Source organism: Protopterus annectens, chromosome 10.part0 (assembly GCF_019279795.1).
Source record: "Protopterus annectens isolate FY-2018-M chromosome 10.part0, PAN1.0, whole genome shotgun sequence".
Taxonomy (NCBI): Eukaryota; Metazoa; Chordata; order Ceratodontiformes; family Protopteridae; genus Protopterus; species Protopterus annectens.
The window spans coordinates 84,375,992-84,397,235 of NC_056744.1; the positions used below are offsets into that span (position 1 = coordinate 84,375,992).

Here is a 21,244-nt window from a genome sequence, read left to right on the forward strand (position 1 = left end):
GTGTACCAAACAGATATGAATAGTGAGTATAGAATAAGGCATAATGTTCTCTTAGACCATGTATGTATTTAAGGTTCATCTGGTTTGTAAAGTCATTTAACGTTTGGCTTGAGATGTTCGTTTTATTGTACCATTTTTAGAAGTACCATTGCCTGGTAATAGGCAGTTAAAATCACCTGTTGCTATAATTTCCCCTTTTGCATTTAAAGTAATCAGGTCAGGATATTTTTGTCAGCATATTTAGCACTCAGTCCTGGTATCCAGTATGCATTAATCAAAGTATAATACTTCCTATTGATTTCTAAAATGACCATGCTTAGCATCCCATCGTTACCTGAAATTGTAGTATAAGTATTTTTCCACAGAATAAGAGTGCCCCTTCTCTTAGTCTTAAAACATGAATCAGCCAGAATAGTATAAGCATTGAGTATTTTTGTAGATCTTTTCTTAATAGATGGGTTTCCTGTAAAAAGATGATCTGAGCTTTATGCATTTTGATATATTTAAGCAAATCAGCTGTTTTGACATTATTTGTTCAAACCATTAATATGTAATGATAAACATTTATAAGCCATTGATTATAATGTGTAAGTTATTACTAACTGAAAGACCTTTCTTCCATGTTAACTTGAAGTCTACTGAAAACTTACTTATCATGGATGCATAACATGTATTAAGCACTACTTTCAAAAACCCAAAACTATTTACAAACACATACATGAAACATAGTTTCTGATTTAGTTAAAAACTTAACTAAACCATCCATCTACTACCTCTCCAATACCAAATGACACAAATTACCCATCTCTACTTAGAATATAGTATAAAAGAAAAAAGAAAAGCTTTACGAAAGCAACTAAAGAAAACTGAATCCATGAAATATACATTAGAATGAGAGTGTCCAATATATCTGAAGCTATATGAGTGTCACATATGATAACAGCATACCAGAAATACACATCACATCAAAGTATGTATAAACATTAGAAGCTGACGGTTAAGAAGATTGTCATCATTTTCAAGACTTTTCAAGAAATATCAGATAATTTAACCATTTTGTCAGTCATCTAGCTAACATTTTTCATGTAAGAATCTGTTGTGTGTGTGTGTGTGTGTGTGTGTATATATATATATATATATATATATATATATATATAAAGTGCTTATTACATCATTATTATATTCTGCAATTATACACACATTACTCATATATATTAATATCTATGTTGATGTCTTTCATCAGGAAGGGGGGAGAGAGAAAAAAGGGGCCTCACAACCCTCTCTTTATTTAGTTTTATAACATAAGTCTGATGTTAATATGCATAATGAGTTTTCTGATGCAGCTCCTAGTTCACTTGATGTCATTTAGTTACTAATAGTGTTATTAAATCTGCAGAATGTATGCATCTATAAGAGAACATAGGCATTTTCAAAGGAGTTACACTTTTATCAGAACTAATTATTTACCATTTAAAGTGTCTAGTGAGGGATAACAGAGGGCGGCCACGGTGGTGCAGTGGTTAGCATTGTCTCCTCACAGCAAGAGGTTCTCCGGTTCTATCCTCAGCTGGGGTGCCTTCTGTGCGGAGTCTGCATGTCCTCCCTGTGGTCGCGTGGGTTTCCTCCTGGTGCACCGGTTTCCTCCCACATCCCAAAGGCATGTAGTAGTTGGATTGGACACTCTAAATTGGCCGTGTGTGTGTGTGTGTGTGTGTGTGTGTGTGTGTGTGTGTGTGTGTGTGTGTGTGTGTGTGTGTGTGTGTGTCTTCTGTGGAAGGTTGGGCGCCAGGCTGGCAACTCGACACTGTAAAACTCCACTGCCAATCATGAGCGGACAGGTGATCTGCTGTGGCGACCCCTAACTGGGAAAAATCCGAATGAAGAAGAAGAAGAGTGAGGGATAACAGAATTTCAAGAGAAAAGAATTCTAAGTACAACCATTTAACAAGTTCAAAAGGTCAAATTATGTCATCACTGTTGTTTCCTCAAGCTGCAGCTTCATAAACTTGCTAAAAAGTATCTAAATAGGTTCATGCACAACAGAAGTTGTTTCTAGTGAAGAAAAAGGCATTTTCAGTGGGAAATTCGGATCTTGAGCTTTTGGAGTTTACAGAAAGCAAAAAAAAAAAAACCCACTCAAGCTGCCTTGTCAGTGCATGTCATGAATCTCCACAATGAGAACAGTCACACAGATCACCAGTTTCCTCACAAAACATCAACATCATGAAAAAAATTAACCCTTTCATATAAAAACAGCTATTTAGAAGTAACAGCTGCCTCAAATCAGAAATCCTATTATAAAATTTAAATCATTTACCCACCAGTTAACCAGGCCAGAGAGGAGGAGGAGAAAAAAAAAGAACCTTGTGTGTGTGTGTGTGTGTGTGTGTGTGTGTGTGTGTGTGTGTGTGTGTGTGTGTGTGTGTGTATGTATATATAACTTATATTTAGTTATCTATAAAACACCATTAATGTATTAATGTTTAAATGTATCTAAACTATGAGTCTAAAACATCTAGATAGAAACACTAATCAGAAACACTGTATTACCCCACCACTGACCCACTAGAAAAAATGCACTTTGGTATTAATTCAAATTATACCATTACCGAAGAATTAGAAGGTATACATCATTTGTAGTTATTTAAAAGGGAAACGTATGTGAAGTACTTATAATGGAGAAAAGAGAAAAAAAGGAACATTGGTAACAAAAAAGAATAGGAGAAAAGAAGAGGGAGAGAGAGAATGGTATTTAAATACTTAGTACTAACTACAGATTATCCATTTTTTGTTGCCTGTCTCTTCAAACTCTGGCATGATCATTCTGTTTCTTCTGTGTCTGACAGTATTTTCTTCTTTTGGATAAATTCTACTGCTTCTTGTAAGGAATCAAAGAACTAAGTCCTTGTATTGTGAAGAAAGAAATCTAACTATTATAGACCTGGGGTTAGATGAACTCAGAGATGAAGCTGGATTTGCCAGGGACCAATGAACCCTCTCAATTCCAAAAGAGAGGGATTCAGGCATGTTTAGTGCTGATGAAAACCACTTATTGTGGAACTGAATCATGTTAGCACCATCTTCTTTCTCAGGACTTCCATATGTTCTTATGTTATTCCTCCTTGTTTTACTTTCAAGGTCTTCCAGTTTGTCAATCAGCATGGTGTTTTGTTTCAGAAGAAATTCATTGTCATGTTCATTTTTTGTCACTTTAGTATCTTGGTCAGTTACTGTTTCCTCTAAGGCAAGAATCTGTTAAGATTGTTTACTATTCCATTTAGAAGTTCCAGTTGTTTACTGCATTCTTGTTTGATAATATCCATTTTGTTTTCGAATTTGTCCATTTCTAGTGACAGTTCTAGGATGTTTGTTATTATAAGGTGCAGTTCTTTCTTCACTGCACTCTCCTGATGTGGGTTCTTCGAGTCTTGAGATCTCCAGTAGAAAACTTCTTGACAGGAATAATTAAAAAATTCTTTTGACTATGTATTAATTTTTAGAAAATAATAGAGTCTATGTTAATCTAACTTTTAGTATACTTTTAGTTAGATTTTTCTAAAAATGAAAGTATATTTCCTGTCAGGATATTTAAATCTAAGCAGAGCTATGTATTTCTGTTGCTATCAGACTGGCATCTTGGTCACGCCCCCTCAACTTTCATTTTCTATACAAGAAATATTCAAAGGTCAATTATATTTTTATGAATAATGATGAAAAAAGTAATCTTCCCAAAGTATATGAATACTTAATATCTAATATTTAAGGGAATAGTACATATAAGGGGGACTTTCTTAATTTTATAAATTCATAATTATTAGCAATAATAATTTCGGTAAAACATTTTGAAACGTTTTTTGTAATGAAAAGGAGTAAATGATTTGTTATTAAAATCTATTAGTTTATTATCTTCAAGCCTGTATTGGAAAGTTTTCACATGGAAATATATATCCATATAAGTTTTATTATACTTTTTAAGATATCTGAATTTAGTAAATCAAACAATGCAAGTGTTGGAGATGTAATAAAATAATTAAAGCTGACTGGGTGCATATTTTTTATGGATTGTGACAAAATTGATAAATATTGGATACAGATAATTTGTTTAAGGGGATCTGGACAGATAAATGTGATATTACAAGAGCAACAATTTTAGTAAATGCTCTAATTCCTTCTGTAGTAAATAGTTGTTAGTACAGTATGTTTTGAGGTTTTCCAGCAGTTGCTAGAATAGCTATTACCAGAAACTGGAAATCTGATGCAATCCCTTTGTTTAAAGATTTCTTATAATTAGCCACTATTTTATGTAGTAATGAAAAAGAAGCAAAGAAGGTAAGATTTGTGAATGGTATTGTAAAGCCATGTTGTTGGGACAAATTGGTGATGTTGATTGCTATACATAATGAAAACCAATACTGAAGCTAAATGGTTAATGTATTGAAATATATCTGTTTTCTGATATGAAAACAAATGTATTATTTTCCTGTTTGTATGTATATATTGGAAATATGTTAAAATTAATAAAAATTATTTAAACACAAAAAAAAAAGATACACAAAAGCCCCTTTTCAAGATAATGCCTCATTGAAGTGTAGGAGTGCTAGCAGGGGGGAGGTTTTCCATTATCATAACAGCTTAAGAAAATTCTTCTTCAAGTGTCAGTAGATGCTAAACACCCTAAGGTATAGGCAGTATTCGAATATGTTAAGATCCTTACTTTGTCCAGCATGCTAATAAGAGAGCATTCTTTCCCTAGGTTTGACAACCTCTACTCTGGTTCTGCTTCAGAAGGTAAATGCTTGAAACTATATTGTGTATGTGCCTTTGCATATTGTATATGTCTTTGCATGTGTAGTTTAGACTTATGGCTCAGACAGTGGTAGAAAAGGGTAATGTACCAGCCCATCATCATGCATTCAGGAAATAGAGACTTCTTTAGCAGGACTCCCTGCAAGGTATCTTGATTTAAGCACTTCTTTGTGTTCATTTTTTTGCTTTCTGATAGGCTTAAGTCTGTTCCACTGTTTGGACCCACTTCATAAGTGTTCCCAAAGTAGCATCCAGCATTTCTGATTTTACTTTTAAGGGTAATCTGCAATGGATCATTTCAACTGCTGGGTATTAAGCTAAGCCTCAGGTTTGTGTTACTGATGTCGTCAAGTTGTAAAGTGGAATTACTAGTTATAGCAGTGTCGTGCTTGGTTCCTGGAAAATGGTAATTTGTTCAAACTTCCATTTACCCAGATAAGGCCCTCTGTTGTTCTGCAGGATCACATAAAGAGAAAACAGAAGGGTTCAGAGATCCTGTGACTGCATTCTCCTCATGGAGTAAGTCTAATGCAAAGCAGAAGGTGATGAAAAATCTGTCTCTTCCATGCTATTAGCTTCAAAAAGGATTTCCTTCTGACTTAGCTCCCCTTTGCACACATTTCCGAGAAGGAAAGAATTAAGTGATTATTCACTTTAGACCTTGCAAAAAATGGCTCAACCAACTGCTGCATCATTCCTAGTGGTGAGGAGGTTGAAATGTTAGCAGGGAAAATAGCCTTATCTGTCAGCAGGGAAAAGGTGACTGACTGCATTGTGTATGCTGTGTATTATTTTTAACTTTGGGAATAACGTTTTAAATGTTCTCTTATGTGTATCATTTGTGCATCATTACTCATTTTCTGCGTTTATTATATAAGCTATATACAGGTGGTTATGGTTTAGGGACGTGTAGTTACACTGTTGAGTACTGTTCATTGTGGTATGTATTTGGTTATTTTAGAAAAGGGTGACTTGTTGATCAGCACAGTAGTCACTTAACATTAAATAAGAGATATACTGCAACAGTTTGGCTGACTACAAAAGTAATGTGCATTGGAGGCTTGGAAGTGCTTGTCAGGTACTCACTTTTCACCTCTTTTGAGCTTCCTGCATTTAAAATTCCTTTGAGTTCATTTAAGTGCAGTAAGAATGCTGTCAACATCATACCTCAATCTGTTAGCACAAAAAACATGAAGCAAAAATGTGGACATTCTGCTTAAATCTGGACAGTTTAAAGGCATGCCCAGCATAGCTAACAGTTATGCTGTTTCCTGGTAAGCTGTGACCCAGTAAGTGTCATCTGCTATAACATTCCCTTTTTTCTGTATGTTAATTCAAGATTTAATGAAAGCAGAGGTTGTAATTTTTTTTTTTGTAGGGGGGTACGTATAGCCATAGGGATATCTCTGTTGAGAAACATTGTTGGGGGAAGCAAAGAATATAAACAGAAAGCTAGTTGTATTAGAGGGACGGAAGTACCACAAGTGCCTGCTAATTTCCATGTCCATAAAAAAAAAAAGAGAGAGAGAGACAAAAACATGTGTGCTTTCTCTTCTTGTATGACTAGATGTCTTTCTTTCTTTTACAGGAAGTAACCCAAACTGCGTCGTTCTGCTGTGGTTGATGTCTGACAATGCTGAAGTAGAAACAGTAAAAGCATTGAAAGTGCCAGTTGTATGTGGCACTACTCCAGACAGGAGTAACGTTCGCCTCCTTGCCAAAAAGGTAATAACTTATCAGCTTTCTGGGTTTGTCTTTGAAGAGACACGAGTTCTTCCTTGGATGTTGTCTGATATTTTGGGACTGGAAACAGCAATATCTCAACAAAAGAGATTATCTGCAACGTTGCTCTGCAAGATCTGGTGACCACCTTGCCCTGGAGCTAATAATTTTTGAGCACACTGATGTTACTAAGCAGCATGTTGTTACCTGCTGGATATTGCCTGTTGCATATAAATGCAACATTTACTGTAGCAAAAATATGTAGTGCTATTTATCTGTGATAGAGCAACAAACAGTAGTGCTGTCTGCCTCCTTGTAGAAAGACATAATTTACTTTATTCTTGTGAGTAAAAGTATGGCTTGGGGAGCAGGTGTACACATTTCAATAGTCTGTAAATGCATGATGTTATGTTGTCCCCATCTCGCCTCCATTCTTAATGGTTGGGTTTGGAGCTGATCCTTGGCTCTGACTGGGCTGTATACTGTAGCTTGAGGGCTTTTTACTTGCTCGAGGCTAGCCCCTATCCCAACATGCCTAACGGCAGTTACCCAGATATCGTTTACCTCTTCCAGCATCGAGATTGCTCATACTGACTCAGGCTAAGTATTTTCTTCTTCTTGATATATTTCTAATAATTTTTGGATTCAGATAGCTAATTTCTGTTAGTTTAGTGTTAGCGTGTGTTTCATCTTAGGCTAGCACTTTTCTGACCTTTCCACTGCTGCCTTTTGTTGTTTTCCTTTAGACACCTACCTTGATGTTCTTCGTGTTTCACTGTTGCAGTCATCACATTTGGGTTATCTGCTTGCAGGTAGCCCTCAGTCAGCCTGATTATCAAAGTCTTGGGTTCTGTGTCGGTTGCTGTCTCATCTTCCATGACGTCAGGTAGTCAGGGGTATAAAGCATGCAGCCAATGCCATTGCATCAGTCTTTCTTGCCGTGCGGTGCCCGAAGCAGAAGGAGTTCGCAAGTGCCAGTCGGCCGACTCCTGAAATTTTCGTTTTCGAGTTTCAGATCTGAAGTCTTTAACAAAGCTAAGTACCCCATTGGGGAAACTTTACCTTGCTCTAAACCAATGTCCGTAAAAGTTAACAATTATATTTCTTGTGGAAAGCAAATGCCTCATAAAGATTTTCATTCATAATGCATTCCTTGCTTAGGCCCAGACCATGACTTCCCTCGCTGTCAGTTTTATGCCTTATTCAAACCTCGAACTATTCGTCGTCTGTTCATTTTCGCATCTAAATATTTTGGTACTCGGTTCAGTTATCCAGAAATTGGCTTCGTTAAGCCACCCGACTACCGACATTCCGAAAAACGCAAAGATAAAGACAGGCCGCATAGGTCAAAAGCTGCCGACAATGCTTCCATTAAGCTAGTTGCCAGTTCACTGGCACTCAGTGAGGCACTTTCGCAGCCACTGATACCTGCTACTTCAGATTCGCAGGCCTCTGCTGAGACCCATTTGGAGTCTGGTATGCCGTGAGATGCTTCTTCGACTGTGGAACTTACGGATGTCTCTACCTTGGATGGGTCCGGAGCCGTTGTGCAGGCACCGGTTTCTGAGGGTGTATTCAGGCCTACTGACTTGCATATTAAACCAACGCCATCTTCTTCTTCAAGGCCTAAATCTTGATCTCCCACTAGAAAATAGACGCCCAGACCGCACGGTCAGGTCCCTGTTCCTAAAAAACAAATGATAAGAATGGCTGAATACCTTATTACTCTAATCATGGGAAACCACCCTTCTCCCTCTAAGAGACCTAGAACTGATTTTCCTTTTGATTCTTCGGATCAGGATTCGGAAATTTCTGTTTTTTCTGATGACCAAGAGTTGCCCTTATCTATCTATGAGGATTCTGATGCAGAGGACTTCATTCCCTCTGCTTCCCCTCCAGAGGATTTCTCTTTTGGTGAAACTTTGCATACTCTTAGGGAGCATTTCCGCTGGGAAAGCCAGGATTACTCTGACTCCAAAAAGAGGCTTTGGGAATTCTTACTCCTACCTCAACACAGGCCTTTAGCTATCCCTCCTGTACTGGACATTGTAGATGATGCCTTCTTGGAATCTAGCCTGGTCCCTGACACTTTACTCCCGACTCCCAGAAAACCTGACGGGTATTACAGAGTACCTGACACTCATAAGTTCCTCTTTAAGAATCCTACTGCGAATCCTGAGCCCATTTCACAGGGTCCCAAAGGCTTTAAGGCTACTATTTCCAAAAACCCTACCCCCTCTGATAGAGATTCCCGGGCCCTGGACAGATGGGGTAAGAAAGTTTACACTTCTGCAACTTTGGCCATTAGGGCCTTAAAATGCCAGTTTCATATGGTAAAGTATCAGCAGCATATTATTGGATTGCTTAAACAGAAAATGATGTTGATTCCTGAGTGTGCTGAAAATAAAGAATTACAGGATTTAATGCATTCTGCTGAACAAGTTGGAAAACATACTTTGCAATGTGGTTTTGATTCATTAGAGGCATCTTGCAGGGCTGCTGTCACTGGGTCTGTACTTAGAAGGCATGCTTGGCTTTAGGAGCAAACTTTGCCAGATCATGTTAAAGCTAAATTACTGGATGCTCCCTTAAACCAAGACTGCCTGTTTGGCAACCAAGCAGAGGAAGTTCTTAAAAAGATGGAGGAAAAAGCTAAATCTATGCAAACTGTTAAAGATTTCCTACAAGTACAGCCTTCCAGATTTAGTAGGCACTGGCCCTCTAAGAATTAGTCCTTTCTTGCCTCTTCCAGGCTTTCTCAGTCCAAACCCAGAACCAGCAGACCACCCAGGCCTCAGTCTCAAGGTATTCACAGGCCTAAGCAGTGGGGGGGGGGGTTCCCACTTCCAAAGCTGGAAGTAGTAAGACACCCCCCTATGGTAAACTGTCACAATGACTTAACTTTAAACCTTCCAAGCCCTGCTCAACTGACTGTTCCTTTAGGGGGGAAAGATCGCCCTGCATGCAAAAAACTGGGAGCTCATTACCCAAGACAAATGGGTTTTAAATAGAGTTTTCCAAGGACACAGATTCCACTTCCACTCCTTACCAACCTCAAAAGGTTGGGCAGACCTACCCCCAAATCAGTGGGCAGAGTCGCAAAAGCAGGTTCTCTCTCTTCTAAGTATCAAGGCTATTCAACCTGTCCCAGAAGAAGAATGGGGGCAAGGTTTCTTCTCAAGACTTTTCCTGGTTCCCAGAAAAGACTATTCCTTGCATCCTATCCTGGATCTGTCTATCCTAAATACCTTTTTGGTAATCCCAAAATGCTAACTCTTCCATCAGCTGCTTTCCATGCTAGGCAAAAATGCCTGGTTGGCAACACTGGATTTAAAGGAAGCCTACCTGCACATCCCAATCAGAGAATCTTGCAGATTGCAGAAGATACCTACGTGTCAGAGCAGGCTACATGCACTGTCAGTTATCTGCACTGCCCTTTGGCTTAACCAGGGTATTCACAAAGTGCCTAGCTTCAGTCATTCCATTTTGCATGCAAAGAAATATTCAAATATACCCATAGCTGGACGATTGTCTAATTCAGGCAGAAAGCCAGGACATACTATTAAATCATCTGGCATTTGTAAAGAAGCTACTAACTTCTCTGGGGTACACCATAAATGAAAATAAGTCACATCTTGTACCCTGCCAACAAATTGTATTCCTGGGAGCAAGCTTGAATACAACTTCCCAGATGGCCTACCTCACGCCACAGAAACAAGTTTATTTGACAGCCTACTTCAAACTACGGGCCAAAAGGACCCAGCTATCTGCAAGGAAAATACTGCAAGCCCTGGGGTTCATGGCCTATTGCATTCTACTAATTCCATATGCAAGACTGCATATGAGGAAACTATAATGGTATCTAAAAAGTCTATGGTGTCAACATTCTCAGGACCTAGGATCAATGATTCCTATCATCCCTGGTCTAATGACAGAGTTCCTTTGGTGGGTAGAGGCCTGCCACCGCAACAAGGGACTGCCATTCACTCTACCCCCTGCCTCCCAAACCCTAACAGACACATCAGACTATGCATGGGGGGCTCACTTGGCAGGGCAGTGCATTCAGGGCAAATGGAACCCGAGTCAAATGCATTTGCATATCAATCAAAAAGAAATGTTAGCTGTACAGAATGCTCTGACAGCATTCAAGGACCACATTCTTCCAGGACAGTTATTGGTAAAGACGGACAGCACCATTATGTGGTACATAAACAAGCAGGGGGGAACCCCCTCATACCCTCTCTGCAGACTAGCCATGGCTCTGTGGAACACAGCCTTGAGCTACCAAGTGCACCTACAGGCTCAATTCCTGTCAGGAAAGCTAAATACACTGGCAGATTATCTAAACCGAAATCTCATGGACCCACATGAGTGGAAACTGGAACCAAAGATATTCAACATTTTGAAAAACAAATGGGGAGCCCAGAAATAGACCTGTTTGCCTCCCCTCAGAACTACCAATTGGACAAATTCTGCACAAGGACTCCCCACAGACAAGTTTGGAAAGTGGATGCCCTGTCCTTCACCTGGAAAAACCTATCAGTCTATGCCTTTCCCCCTATGCCTGTCCTCCCCAAAGTGCTACTAAAGATCAAACAGGACAAACCAAGGACAGTACTGATTGCACCAGACTGGCCAAGCCAACACTAGTATCCCCTCTTGTACAGTGTGTCACTGCTGGAACCATGGCACCTGCCTCAGACCTCTGCCATACTGTGCCAGCAGCAGGGCCAGATTCTGCAACCACAGCTTCAAACCCTGAACCTGGCAGTCTGGCTAATTACCTAATCTTTCTGTTACCATCCCTCAGTAAACAAGTGTTGGATGTCATTCTGGAGGCAAGGAGGCCTAGTACTAGAAAATCCTATGCTGAAAAATGGAAAAGATTATTTTCCTGGAGCCAAACTCAGGGGATGTTCACAACAGTGCTCAATTTACTGCACATTCTTTAATACTTAACTGAGATGCTTCACAAGGGCCTTTCCTTTTCTTCCATCAAAATTCATGCCTCGGCTATCTCAGCACATTATACTAGAGAGCCACCCCTCTTCTCTCCTCCACTGCTGAAGCAATTCCTCAGAGGGGCCAAAAACTTGAGACCACCCAGGAGAGCCCCTACTCCAGCCAGGGACCTTAACTTTGTATTGGAAAAGCTGACTCTACCTCCCTTTGAGCCAGCTGCAAATGCAGAGTTGAAATTCCTTTCTTGGAAAACAGCCTTCCTTCTAGCCATAACTTCAGCAAGAAGGGTGTCTGAATTACAGGCCCTCATGGCAGTGGAGCCTTTCATCATCTTTCATGCGGACAGGGTGTCCCTCAGGACCAGTCCTTCCTTTATGCCCAAGGTGGTATCCAGCGTGGCCCTTAATCAGTCCATTCATTTGCCAACTTTCTTTTCTAATCCACAGAACAAAGGGGAACGAATACTGCACTCCTTGGACGTGCACAGACAACTTAGATTTTACTTGGACATGACTAAGCCTCTCAGGAAATCTGAAGAGCTGCTGGTGGCATTTGCTGCAGGGGCAGAGGGGGAAGGCTATTTCAAAGCAAACCATTTCAAAGTGGATAGGCCATTGCATTCATTTCTGCTATAAGCACCATGGAAAACCTACCCCACAAGGGATAAGACCTCATTCCACCAGGCCTGCATCTACCTCTACAGCCTTTCTCAGAGGTGTCCCTACCAGGGACATCCTAGAAGCTGCTACCTGGAGGTCTGTGCGTACCTTCACCAAGCATTACCACTTGCCTATTTTCTCTTAATCCAGAGCTGACTTTGCCACGGCAGTCTTGCAGGGCCTTATAGCTCGTCCTAATGCTATCTAATTGCCTCCTCCCTTCCTTAGCTTTGGGAATCTACCCAAATGTGATGACTGCAACAGTGAAACACGAAGAACATAGTACATTTGTGTACACTTACCATAAATGTAGATGTTCGAGTGTATTCATTGTTGCAGTCCTGGTTTCCCTCCAGCCCCCCTGACTTCTACTGACTATACCTCTATTGTTGTTTACTATACTTAAAGCTTTCTGTTGTATTTGCTTTTTGTTGGAGGTGTAATCTTATATATAATTGCTTCCCATTATGGGGGTACCTGACATCTGGGGCAAGAAAAACTGATGTAATGGCGTTGGCTGCATGTTTTATACCCTTGACTACCTGACGTCATGGAAGATGAGACAGCAGCCGACGCAGGACCCAAGACTTAGATAATCAGGCCAACTGAGGGCTACCTGCAAGCAGATAACCCTAATGTGATGACTGCAACAGTGAATACACTCGAACATCTACATTTATGGTAATGTACACAATTGTACTTTCCCTTGAACCCGTTTGACTTAGAGGGTTCCGTGTTCCCCTACTTTCAGCCCTGTCTTAGTTTAAAGGCCTTTTTTTCCTTCATTTCCATTTCTCTTTCCTCATAGGAGCAGCCATTTAAGTTAGAGGCTCTCCTACATTGGGAGAGCCACTGTTTAACATAGAGGCTATTACCCTTCCCTCCTACCTTTTTTTTTTTCCTATTTAAAAAAAAAAAAAAAAAAGTTTATTTTAGTGGTGGTGTTGCTGTTGTTGGTTTTTCTCTCTGGTACTGTTGTGGTTATTGCTAGCATGTCCAAAGATCCTAAAGAGTCAAAACCTTTGGGTTTTAAAAAGTGTGACTTGTGCTGCCAAAAGATGTCCCTTATGAACAGGTACACGAGCTGTGTCTATTGCTTAGGGGCTGTACACCTGCAGGACTCATGTTTTATATGTCATGCTTTTAGTTCTCGGGTCCTGCAGGAGAGAAAAAATAAGTTGATTTTGTGAGGCTTATTAAAGAGTCCCTTTTATGCTTCTACTGAGAGTTCTCAGCCAGTAAAAAACAGGAAAATTCTCCTAAGCCGTCGTGTTAGTCGACTCCGACTTCGGAGCTATCTAATTCTAAGGACAAACCTGTGAGTTTCTTGGTTCCGACAAAGCTCTTTCTCCGGTGGCTCCATCAGTGGTTTGAGAGCCAGTCAGGACTCACAAGACAGCCATGTCTCCCTCTCTGGAGCCAGTGCGGTCTGTTCCACAGTCCACACTGTTACAATCTGTGACAGGCAGTCATCGGTCTTCCTCCCATTCCTCTCGATTGTCCAGGAGTCTTTTGGATCATGATGTGGAGAGGGTGGTGAAGAGGCTTCTGAAGACACAGGCATTAACTAAATTATTATCGAGCCCAGGTCACAAGGAATTGGCACCGACAGCCCAACCCGCACTGTTATCGATTCCTCCCCCGACTCCTTTGAGTTCGGAGCCAGAGTGCATGGAAGTCATTGTGGTGGAACCGTCGGCTCTTATTCCCACTGGTCTGTTGGTTCCGACTACCGCTTTGATCTCTTCGTTGTCTCAGTCTATTGAGGGATCTGGGAGCAGATGCTCTGAGAGGGGGAGTGGCATCGGACCCTTGTCCGACCCCACTTTCCCTCTCGGGGATTTGGCACAGGTGAGCTTGGCTCCTACATCGGCCTCGGAGCCATCTCCCTTGGTTCGGAGGAGATCTCAGGGCTCTTTGAAGCCGGGGACTCTTTTGGGCCGGGATTGTGGTGCCTTCAAGGTGATGAGGAGCGTGCTGTCCTCTGAGACCGCTCCACCCTTGGCTCCATTAGCTGCTACTCTTTTGGTGCCGGAGTCTGCCTCTGACCCCCCCCCCCCCAAGCATAGGGAACCCATGCTTCAGGACGCCCCATTGGGCGACCCCACCTCTTCCGAAACCTCCCCTGAGTATGCCTCAGAGGAGGTCCCTCGAAAGAGAAAATGCAAGAGGAATCATTTAGACTCCCCTGAGTCTCTCACTTCAGACACAGACTTGGAGGAATCAGAAGAGTCCACATGGCCCCCCTCTGAGGATGTCTCTTTTTCAGATATCCTGGAAATCCTTAGACAGAAGGGTGGCTGGAAGTCCCTTGCCCCTTCTGAGGACGAGTTTATGTACCTGGATGCATTTGGTTCCCGACCATCCACCTCTTGGGTGCCTCCGGCTTTCAACCTTCTGCTGGCCTTAGTGAGTCGGAAGGCGTGGAGCTCCTCAGAGACTATGGAACCAGTTTCGAAGAGCCCCATTAAATTCACAACTGCTGCAAAGGATAGGTCTTCTCTGTCTAAGGGTGTGTCTGTTGATGCCATGGTGGTGGCGGCAGCTACCAAGAAGGAATTAGTGGAGATGACTTCTTCTGTCCGTCTGCCGAACAAAGAGTCTCGTATGATGGACAGGTATGGGAAGTGTATGTTTGCTTCAACGGCCTTTACTCTCAGGTCACTGAATTATTTGTCCCACTTTACATGCTTCAAAGGGATCTCCTAAAGGAACTAGGAGATACCCTACAGGATTCTACAGCTGAAGGAGCTTGCGAGCAAGGCGACTTCACAGCTTGTGACCGACCTTGACATCTGTAGTTTACTCCTCCATGTGGCTGATCTCTTACGCAGCAGATGGAGCGAGTAGGGCAGCAGGCACAGGAGTTACTTTGTGTAGACACTCCTGGATGCACCTTTATTAATTTGCGGAGCCCTTCAAGTCCTCCTTTACCAACACCCCCATTGACGGCTCGTCTCTGTTCGGGCCTCAGGTAAAACAGACTCTTACCAGGTGTGAATGGGATGGCAAAACTCTCTCTGCTGTGGGAAAACGTTTTTCTGCTCCCTCTAGACCTTACTATAAGGGTCAGAAGAGCGGGAAGTTGTGGTTCAGAAAATCCCAGGGAGTTTCACCTGACACACGTGGAGATTTTTCCCCCAGGGGCAAAGAGAGAAATAAGGGAGACGCCGCTCTCGCGGCGGGGGGAGGGGGGCTCTGCAGAATCAGGCTGACAGAGATACCTTATCTGACAGGCCTTTCCAGCACTCCTGAAAGGAAGCCCATCTGTCGGGGGCAGATTATCCCAGTACCCAAAAGCCTGGCAAACAATCACGGAAGATACATGGGTACTGTTGATAATATCCAGGGGTTACAAAATTCCTTTCTCCCAACCACCCCCTACAAGAAATCAGCACTCAATCCCAGATGTTCCACCCAGTCTTCGGGATCAAGCAAACCTAGAAGTTCAAAGGTTACTAGAAAAAAGAGCCATCCAAGAAGTCCCTGCAGACCAAATCGAATCCGGCACTTACTCAAGGTTCTTATTAGTTCCGAAAAAGACAGGGGACTGGAGGCCCATTTTGGATCTCAGCAAACTCAACAAATCAGTCAAGAAAACAAAGTTCCGGATGATAACACTGCAGTCCATTCTTCCCTTTTTGGGGCACGACAATTGGATGTGCTTTATCGATCTCCAGGATGCGTACTACCATATAAAAATGGAGAGGCAGTCCAGGAGGTACCTACGCTTCCGGCTGGGAGCTAGTCATTACCAGTTCAGAGCTCTGCCCTTTGGTCTCACCACAGCCCCCCAGGGTGTTCACCAAATGCATGGCAGTAGTCACGGCTTATCTGAGGCGTTTAGGATTCCAGGTGTTTCCATATCTAGACGACTGGCTCCTCACTGCCACCACCAAGCATCAACTGATCGAGGCATGGGACTCCACTATTCACATCAGTATACAACTAGGCATCACCATAAACTATGAAAAGTCTGCATTGTTGCCTTGTCAATATGTTACATTTATAGGGGCAGATTTAGACACAAGGGCCATGATAGCAAAACTACCTCATGAAAGAGTGTTAACCATTCGTCGTCAGGTTTTATTCCTCATGAAAAGAAAGAGAATCCAGGGAAGATTCGTCCTCAAGGTCTTGGGTTCGATGGCTGCAGCGATTACCTTGGTTCCTATGGCATGCTTCCACATGAGAATTCTGCAGTGTCTCCTGTTGGCTCAATGGTCATTCCAGGATTTATCAGTGTCACATCAGATTTGGATCACGGAGTCATGCAAGAAGAATTTAGCATGGTGGCTTCACTCCCCTGTGGTAATCAATGGGCAGACCATTTTTAACCCCGCAACCCATAGCCAAAGTGACCACGGACACTTCCCAGATAGGGTGGGGGGAGGCATTATCTGGGACAGACTGGTCAAGGGACTTGGCAAGAATACAAGTACCACTTGCGCATCAATGTCCTAGAGATGAGAGAGGTGCCTCTGGCGTTGCAAGCACTTCAAGACTCTCTACCTACGGGGACTATAGCAATTCAGACAGACAATATGTTTGTAGTATGATACATCATCAAACAGGGCAGAACCAGGTCTTATCCCTTGTGCCGAAAGGCTGTACGAGTATGGCAATGGGTGATGTCTTCCCAACGCTTTCTGGTCGCAATGCACATTCTGGGGACATCCAGCGTGATAGCAGACAAGCTCAGCAGGGCTATTCTGATGCCTCACGAGTGGTCCCTGAAACAGGAAGTTGCAGAGTTGATTTTTCACAAATGGGGCTAGCCATGCTGCGATCTTTTCTCCACTTCCCTCAACAACAAATGTAGCAGCTACTTTGCCCTCGTCCCATCACCGGGACAGCCACCCAGGGATGCACTGGTTCATGATTGGCCCCTGGAACTGCTTTATGCCTTCCCACCATTCCCCTTGATCCCCAAGGTTCTTCAGAAAGCACAGTATTTTGGTTGCAAGTTAATCCTCATTGCTCCTTACTGGCCTCGACAGATTTGGTTCCCATTCATTTGGCCTCATCTGCAAGGGGAGCTTTGGATACTGGACACAGTTCCAGATTTCCTGACACATTAGTCGAGTGCTCTCCACCCTTCCGTCCATACTCTCAAGCTGACGGCTTGGTTTCTCCACTTCCGGTCTTAGCCAGGCACCCAGATGTTTCCCCGGAAGTTCAACACATTTTGATTTCATCCCATAAACCCACTACAAGAAAACGTTATGCTAGTAAATGGAAGAGGCTCTCTTGTTGGGCAAAAAAGAACGACATTGATCGGTTTACTGCCCCCATTTCTAAGATTCTGGAATTCCTTGCTGAAACATTTGAACGAGGAGCAGCGGCAACTAGTATCCAGGTTCAACTAGCTGCCATTTCTAATTTTCATGTAGGAGAAATTGGATCTAACATCATGTCCCACAGGCTATGTAGAGCATTCCTAAGAGGTACTACTCTCTTAAGACCTCCAATAAGAGAACCTCTCTCCCCGGGATTTAAATCTAGTTTTAGAGACTCTCATTCTCCCCCACCTTTGAGCCAGCTGCTTCTTGTCCATTGAAATTTTTGACATGGAAGACCTTTTTCTTAACCGCCATTACTTCAGCTAGGAGGGTTTTAGAGTTAAAGACCTTATCTGTTTGTCCCCGTACTTGATTTTCCACAAAGATAGAGTTTTTCCCAGAACCAATCCCTCCTCCTTACCCAAGGTGTGTTCAGAGCACAATTTAAATCAATCCATAGAGCTTCCTGTATTCTTCCCCAATTATGGCAATAAGGCAGAGTATAAGCTCCATCAAGTGGACGTCCATAGGCAGTTACGCTTTTATTTACACAGGACTAAGGACCAAGATACAGATGCTGGGGACGCTGTCCCAACCAGCAAGAACGGAGGCGAGATGGGGACAACATAACATAAAGAAGTTATGTACTCACCATAACGTTCCATGTTTGTTGTCTTTCATCTTGCCTTCCTTCTTGCATCCCACCCTCCTTCCCTCTCCTGGAGGATCAAAAGGGGTTCTTCTTCCCTTTTTTTGGCTACACTGGCTGAGTTCCCTTTTGCTTACCAGTTGGTAAGACCTAGTTTTTCCTTCCTTTCTCTTTGCTGATGATCACACACTCATATGCAGGTGTTTTTCTCATAAGTAAGTTTAGTAAAATTTTGACCTGTTTAGTCTGGTGGGTTATAAACGAGATCTGGGTAACTACCGCTTGGCATGTTGGGATAGGGCCTAGCCTCAAGCCAGTAAAAAGCTCTCGAGCTATAGTATATGGCCGAGTCGGAGCCAAGGATCAGCTCTGAACCCAACCAGGAAGAAGGAAGGCGAGATGAAGGACAACAAACCTGGAATGTTACGGTGAGTACATAACTTCTTTTTTCCTTAACAAGATACAGGCTTGACTAATTTGGTAGTAATGTATCTCAAAGTTACATGCAACATTGACCTTTATTAGTTGGCTTGACTTAACATTAGCTTCTTAATCACACAACAAAAAATGTATGGTGATATATTTATTTGCAGACAGTAACTTCTTAGCCAACCAGGTTAAATTTCACTCACTGTCTCTCCCTGGTCTTTGTTCTGCAGATATCTTCCAAACCATTTTAAATTGCCTTTCCACTGAATGATCTTCCTGCATTTAGCCATCTTTTTTCTGCACAAAGGCTCATTGTTGTCTTCACTTGTTTACCTTTTCTTGTGGCATTCTGTAGCACTTTTGTCTGTCATTTTTTCACAGCTAGTTATTTTGTACATCTGTCTGTTCCTTGTACTGTAATGAATACAGGTTTTATAAAAAATTCTCATATCTGTATGATTTACAAAGGCCAAAATATGTTTGCAACTGTTTAGGCTAAAGCTGCAATATAGCTTTGTGCATAACTTGTGTAGAAGGATAACTCATCTGAAGAACAGATTTTTATAGCTGAAAGAGGAGAAGCTGTTGAAACTGAGCCTTTATCTATTAAGCTTGTTTAGTGAAATTTAGTAGAATGTGTATATTGTAAAACGTGAAGTGGGCTAGAACAAATGTCTGAGGTTGAGGAGTAAGACAGGATGCTTCTGGCTACAGCAAGTGTTAGGTTGTGAAGCTCTTTTCCTTTCCAGGTAATCTCATTTTGTAACTTTTAACCCCCAGGATGTAACTTGTGCTCCTTTCATAGGTCCCTCACAGTGTACTTTTTTTTTTTTTTTTTTTTACCCTTTTTGGTCAAATGTGCCATACTGATTTGAACAATTTCCTGCTACATTTAAATTTGTAGGATTTTTCTAGAAATTAATTACATATCCATCACATTTGGTGACACTGTATAGACAAATAAATATTGCAAGACTGGCCTAAGATAGAAAAGCTGCAGCTGCAAAACTTGCCTTCAAGAAATAATTGCTGTGTTTTGAGAGGAAATACTTTTTCCTACACATTTCTTTGTCCATAAATGTATCCATTTACGGAGTCTGCTGCAGTGGGGCAGATCCCTTCCCCCTAGGATACATTGACATCAGACTTAATTAATAAAGGAGTGGAGAGGCACAACACCCTACTTGGGAGGCTTTGACCCCACAAAAAATTAGTTTAGTGTATAATATATGTGTGTGTGTATATATATATATATATATATATATATATATATATATATATATATCTATATATATATATCTATATATATATATATATATATATATATATATATATATATATATATATATATATATATATATATATATATATATATATATACGTGTGTGTTTGTGTGTGTGTGTGTGTGTGTGTGTGTGTGTGTGGAGAGAGAGAGAGTCTTGTTTCATCCAATATTATTGCCATCTCATTTGAGTTAAAATGATTCATTTGCTTTTGTTTCAGTGATAAGTTTCCACGAGTCTTTAGGTTGCTGTATGATGTCCTTAATTCCTCCGGCCTGTTTTCACATGCTGCCACCATTCAAACATATTCTACATATGTGCAGACTCTGGATTACAATTGTCTCACTGAGCATGTTTTGTTACTTCTCACTAGAAGATCCTACAGCAGTTTTCCCAGTTAAGCACACTATGTTACTTGCACAGTGATTATTTATAAATTATGGATCTGTTGTCTTTTTCATTTGTCCTCACTGATGGGTTACTGATCCGATCCTCGGATTTGACTTGGACATATTTTCTAGACTTTGGATCCCAGTCTCGAGCTATTCCCTCTTCCCACAATGCATCACCCTCCCTCTAACTCCTCAGATCTTGTTTGCCGCTGCTGTGATCAGATGAGTATTTCACAGTTTCGAGCTGTAAGAGGATTTAGTTTATCTAGTTTAGATTTAGTCCTGTGGTACTGTACTTCTTGTTGTTTCCTTCCTTCTTCTGTTCCTTTCAGCTAGAAATGTTGCTTTCTCAGTTAATTACAGCTATATTTGATGTTTTGGTTTTGTACTAAGTTTTTGGCGGGCTTTGTTGTTTTCTCTTTCTCTTATTCATAGGTTCATAGGTTGGTACTAGGCTATCAGCCCTAGGGCATATACAAGGGCATATACAAGCCTAGCCATAACAATTCCCTGGCTATTTCTTCCCACATTATTTACTTTCCTGGACCCCTGTCTAGCAGGGCGACTGACGTGATCCCTGGGGTGAATTTCCTTTCTCCCATCCAATCGTCAAGGTTCCTCTTGAAGAGGTCCAAAGAGGCACTCTGCTTGACATGTATGGGCAATCTATTCCAGAGTCTGGGGAGTCTCTGGGTCAGGAACCTATCCCTCCAGCATGTTTTGTTTATTGTGATGACAAGGTTTAGATCCCTGGAGCGTGTAGCTCTGAGGGATTGGGATTTCTTTAAGTGTAGCATGTCCAACAGCTCTGGGTTTGACATGGCCTTGTATGTTAAGCAGAGATCGCCTCTGAGTAGACGATATGCGACAGAGTATAGCTGGAGTTTTTTAAGGTGGTCAGCTTAGGGCATCTGCTTTAGGCCTGTGATTCTTTTAGTGAGGTATTTCTGAGGCCTTTCCAGTTGTTGCAGATGTCTTGAGAGGTACATACCAAATGGGGCGTTGAATTCTATAATGGGTCTAATGAGGGATGAGTACAGTGGGACAATGACCTCCTCTA

At 41.7% G+C, this 21,244-nt stretch overlaps 1 protein-coding gene across 8 annotated transcripts in view; it reads left to right on the plus strand.

Annotated features, from left to right (window-relative positions):
- Positions 1–21,244, plus strand: part of FAAP100 (FA core complex associated protein 100) — a 474,918-nt gene that overhangs the window by 301,845 nt on the left and 151,829 nt on the right. For all 8 annotated transcript variants that reach the window (XM_044085052.1, XM_044085047.1, XM_044085051.1 and 5 more), the window contains one exon: positions 6,395–6,531. In XM_044085052.1, the coding sequence (XP_043940987.1) occupies positions 6,395–6,531 (137 nt within the window). The remainder of the gene's footprint in view (positions 1–6,394; positions 6,532–21,244) is intronic.